General features: G+C 34.2%; 1 protein-coding gene across 1 annotated transcript; it reads right to left on the reverse strand.

The window, feature by feature from the left end:
- Positions 1–259: 259 nt before the first annotated feature.
- Positions 260–2,009, reverse strand: LOC110941504 (UDP-glycosyltransferase 83A1). The gene is made up of 2 exons (XM_022183145.2): positions 1,403–2,009; positions 260–1,335 (listed from the first exon to the last, which is right to left on the reverse strand). The coding sequence occupies exons 1-2, from the start codon at positions 1,884–1,886 to the stop codon at positions 413–415; spliced, it is 1,407 nt and encodes a 468-aa protein (XP_022038837.1). The 5' UTR covers positions 1,887–2,009; the 3' UTR covers positions 260–412.
- Positions 2,010–3,413: the final 1,404 nt, after the last annotated feature.

Raw genomic sequence — 3,413 nt, forward strand, 5'->3', positions numbered from 1 at the left:
AACCACCACTAGCGACGAAGATCTATAACAACGATTTATTAGCGATGTCGTGTCGACGCTAATAGTGTTACACCTTTAGCGGCGACAAACACTTTTAGCAGCGACACTTGGATCAATACCGGCGACTCTTTAGCGGCGCAGATCAGCCCTTTTAGCAGCAATACTTGTTGCCGCTATTGCCGCGTTTTCATGTAGCGTATGACAGGCTACACTCACAAATTACAGTTTTGGCCTCATATATGCACTTACAGACTACAACTTTACGATTGAACAGGAATCTTGATAAATTATTACAAAAGTGAACATGCTTGCTGAAAGATGGAATATTAACGATACATGAAAGAAATAAACACATAATTAATAGAAAACCTAAATGAAAATATTGGAATCTACATGAAAACACATAAACACATCATTGACAGGATTCATTCACACGAGCGTGATCATTTCCTTCCTTTACCCAATCAAGAAATTTGTTGAGATTCTTGTTGGAGGAATGTCCTGCTTGCACGCAGTCCATAACTTTTTCCTTTAAATTCGAAGCATTTTCCTTAATTAAGTTGTTGCTGAGCAGCTGCTCCACTTTACTCTTGATTTCTTCTCGTGTAACAATACCTGTTCCATCTTTGTTTAATCCCACACCAGTTTTCCATATATCACATATATACGTTTTGTTAAAAAACTGATCAGCAAAGTATGGCCAGCACAAGAAAGGAACGCCGTTGCTAACGCCTTCCATTGTAGAGTTCCAACCACAATGGCTCATAAAGCAAGCCACTGATGGATGGTTTAGGACCTTCTGTTGAGGTGCCCAGCTAACCACTTTTCCACGAGTGCCAATTCTCTCCATGTAGCCACTCGGGTAGACATAGTCCATACTTCCACTTGTACCAGGTCGAACAACCCACAAGAAAGGTCTTTTCGTATCCTCAAGTGCCAGCGCTAGCTCTTCAAACTGGATCTGGTTTAAAATTGTGATGCTCCCAAATGCCACATAGATGACCGAACAGACCGGCTGCTGATCAAGCCATGTTAGGCAAGTAGAGTCTTCTTTCCATAAGTGGCCTACTTGCCTTGTGGATTTGTTGGTCGCCAAAAGCGGACCTATTGGCAACATCTTTGGAAATAGAGTGAACGCCCCATGCTCCAGCTCCATGGATGAATTGCAAATTATATGGTCTGATGCTTCTGCTGCCTCCTTACCATCAAGAATTGCGAAATCAAAGATAATTTGGTTTGTTTCTGCGTCGCCAACACAGACCCATAAAAAATTTGCAGGGTCCATGAGAGGCATGGTGGGTGACAGCTGAACCATTTGATCCTTCAAAGGTGCACCTGAAAGAAAATTTCATTGCATAAGGCTAAATATTTAGTTATGTAAGTAAATAAAAAGTTATCTCACCACTGCAGTTTATAACTTCATTGTCAATTAGGTTCTGAACGCTCATGGTCACGGCTAAAACTGCAGCAGAGCTGGGACAAAAGAGTGCTAGTCTAATACTCATCTTTCGTGCAACTCTTACTACCCATCCCATGTAACAATCAGCAATGATGCACGTTATTTTCTGGTCGTCGTTTTTGTTAATATCATTTATTATCTCTTCTAGTTTGGCGGGCATGAGTTGAAACATTGCTTTTGTCAACTTCCCAAAGTCATTCCTGTCGTTGCCTGGTTCCAACCCATCTGGAATCGAAACCATTTGCATCAAACCACTTGGACAATCTATCTCTGAATGCGCACTCGTCAGAACCCGTTTGTGAGTGAATTCTGTGTTAACAAACGTAACCTTGAGGCCGTTGCTGGTGAGGCACCGTGCGGCCTCCATAAGAGGAATCACATGGCCTTGTGCTGGATAAGGTATGACTAGAACATGGATATTTTTCATTTTTCAGCGTATAGAAACGTATAGAAAGAAAATATGTTTTGTGGTATAAATGACTTCTTTCTCAATCCTACTCGTACATATATAAAGGTGTAGCTAATACTACTACCAACCAGTCCACTTAATAAAAAAAACTTGTATCATGGGGTCAATAGGAATATTTTATCTTCGTTAGCGACCAAAAGCTTACTATATACTTGTATCATGGGGTCAATAGGAATATTTTATCTTCGTTAGCGACCAAAAGCTTACTATATACCTATATACTAAGAACATCTTTGACCTTGTAAATGTGATCTTTCTTGACATTATTGAATATTACTTTAGTCTTAACACTAAAAAACATGTTTCTTATAATAAAACAATAAAAAGAACATATTAAATTACACAACTTTTCATTTAACTTTAATGTTATTAAATGACATAATTTGAAATTTATTTATAAAGGTCATAACTTGTAATGTACTTATTTCTTTTCTTTTTATTTTTTTAAATAACTCGATTACACCAACGGTTAATATAAAAACATAATACAAAAAATTACATTACTTGTAGAATAAAAAAAGTTAATAATTTAACCAAACAAATAAAATAAATAAATTATAATAAAATATATATTTTATAAAAAAAATTAATTGATTTTCTTGAGTTTCTTAAGTTGTTTGAACTCAAATGGATTTTTCATCTATAATACTCAATAAACTCAATGGATATGGACCAAATGTTGCCACATGTTACAACCTTTTTTTTAATTCTTACACGTAACAACTTTTGTTAGGAGAGTGCAAGTTAATGTTACATTTATTTCGTCGTTTACATAGATGTAACATCGCATGTTACATTTTTTTTTTAATTTCTACAGCAAATTTTGTTGGTTTTACGAAGTGTACATTTTCGAACTTAAGATTTACGAGTTTTCAATGTGTAGTGCATGTAAAAAACATGTTACATGTTTTTATAGAAAAAATTAGTGTAACAGACAAACGTGTTACATGTCAGTGTTTCAGACATAATAGTGAAAAAAATAAAACTGTTACACGTACTTTTGTTACTCTATAACATGTTTCTGAAAAGTTACTTTATGTAACATGCAATATCAACCATAGGATTTATAGATGAATGGTGGAGATTGAGTTTCTTGAGTTTTTTAAACTCATAAAGGTTTTCTTATTATTATTTCCCTAGTGAAGGGTTCAAATGAGAAGATTTTTTTTAAAAGAAAAGAAGAAAAGTTTGAACCAATACGAATGTTTTATTTTACTTCATTTAATATTTACATTTAATTTTAATATAAGGGTATATTGGTAAACTTACATAAATCATTAATTTGTATTTTTCCTCCTTAATAACTAAGTGAATTATAAAAATATATACTTTTTTTAAATTAAAAAAAAACTTAATTTAAAATATATAATAAATTACTACGTGTGTAGGGTAAATTACGAGTTGTGTAAGATATATTTCGAAATGTGTAAGATAAATTTCGACATGTGTAGGATAAAATTCTATAATGTGTAGGGTATATGTAGG

This window comes from Helianthus annuus, chromosome 15 (assembly GCF_002127325.2).
Source record: "Helianthus annuus cultivar XRQ/B chromosome 15, HanXRQr2.0-SUNRISE, whole genome shotgun sequence".
Classification (NCBI taxonomy): domain Eukaryota; kingdom Viridiplantae; phylum Streptophyta; class Magnoliopsida; order Asterales; family Asteraceae; genus Helianthus; species Helianthus annuus.

Bases quoted from the DNA above. Each gene is read 5' to 3' on its own strand.
- LOC110941504 (XM_022183145.2), bottom strand. From the start codon at position 1,886: ATGAAAAATATCCATGTTCTAGTCATACCTTATCCAGCACAAGGCCAT. The intron at 1,336-1,402 runs GTGAGATAACTT...ATTTTCTTTCAG, and splicing joins TGAAGTTATAAACTGCAGTG to GTGCACCTTTGAAGGATCAA.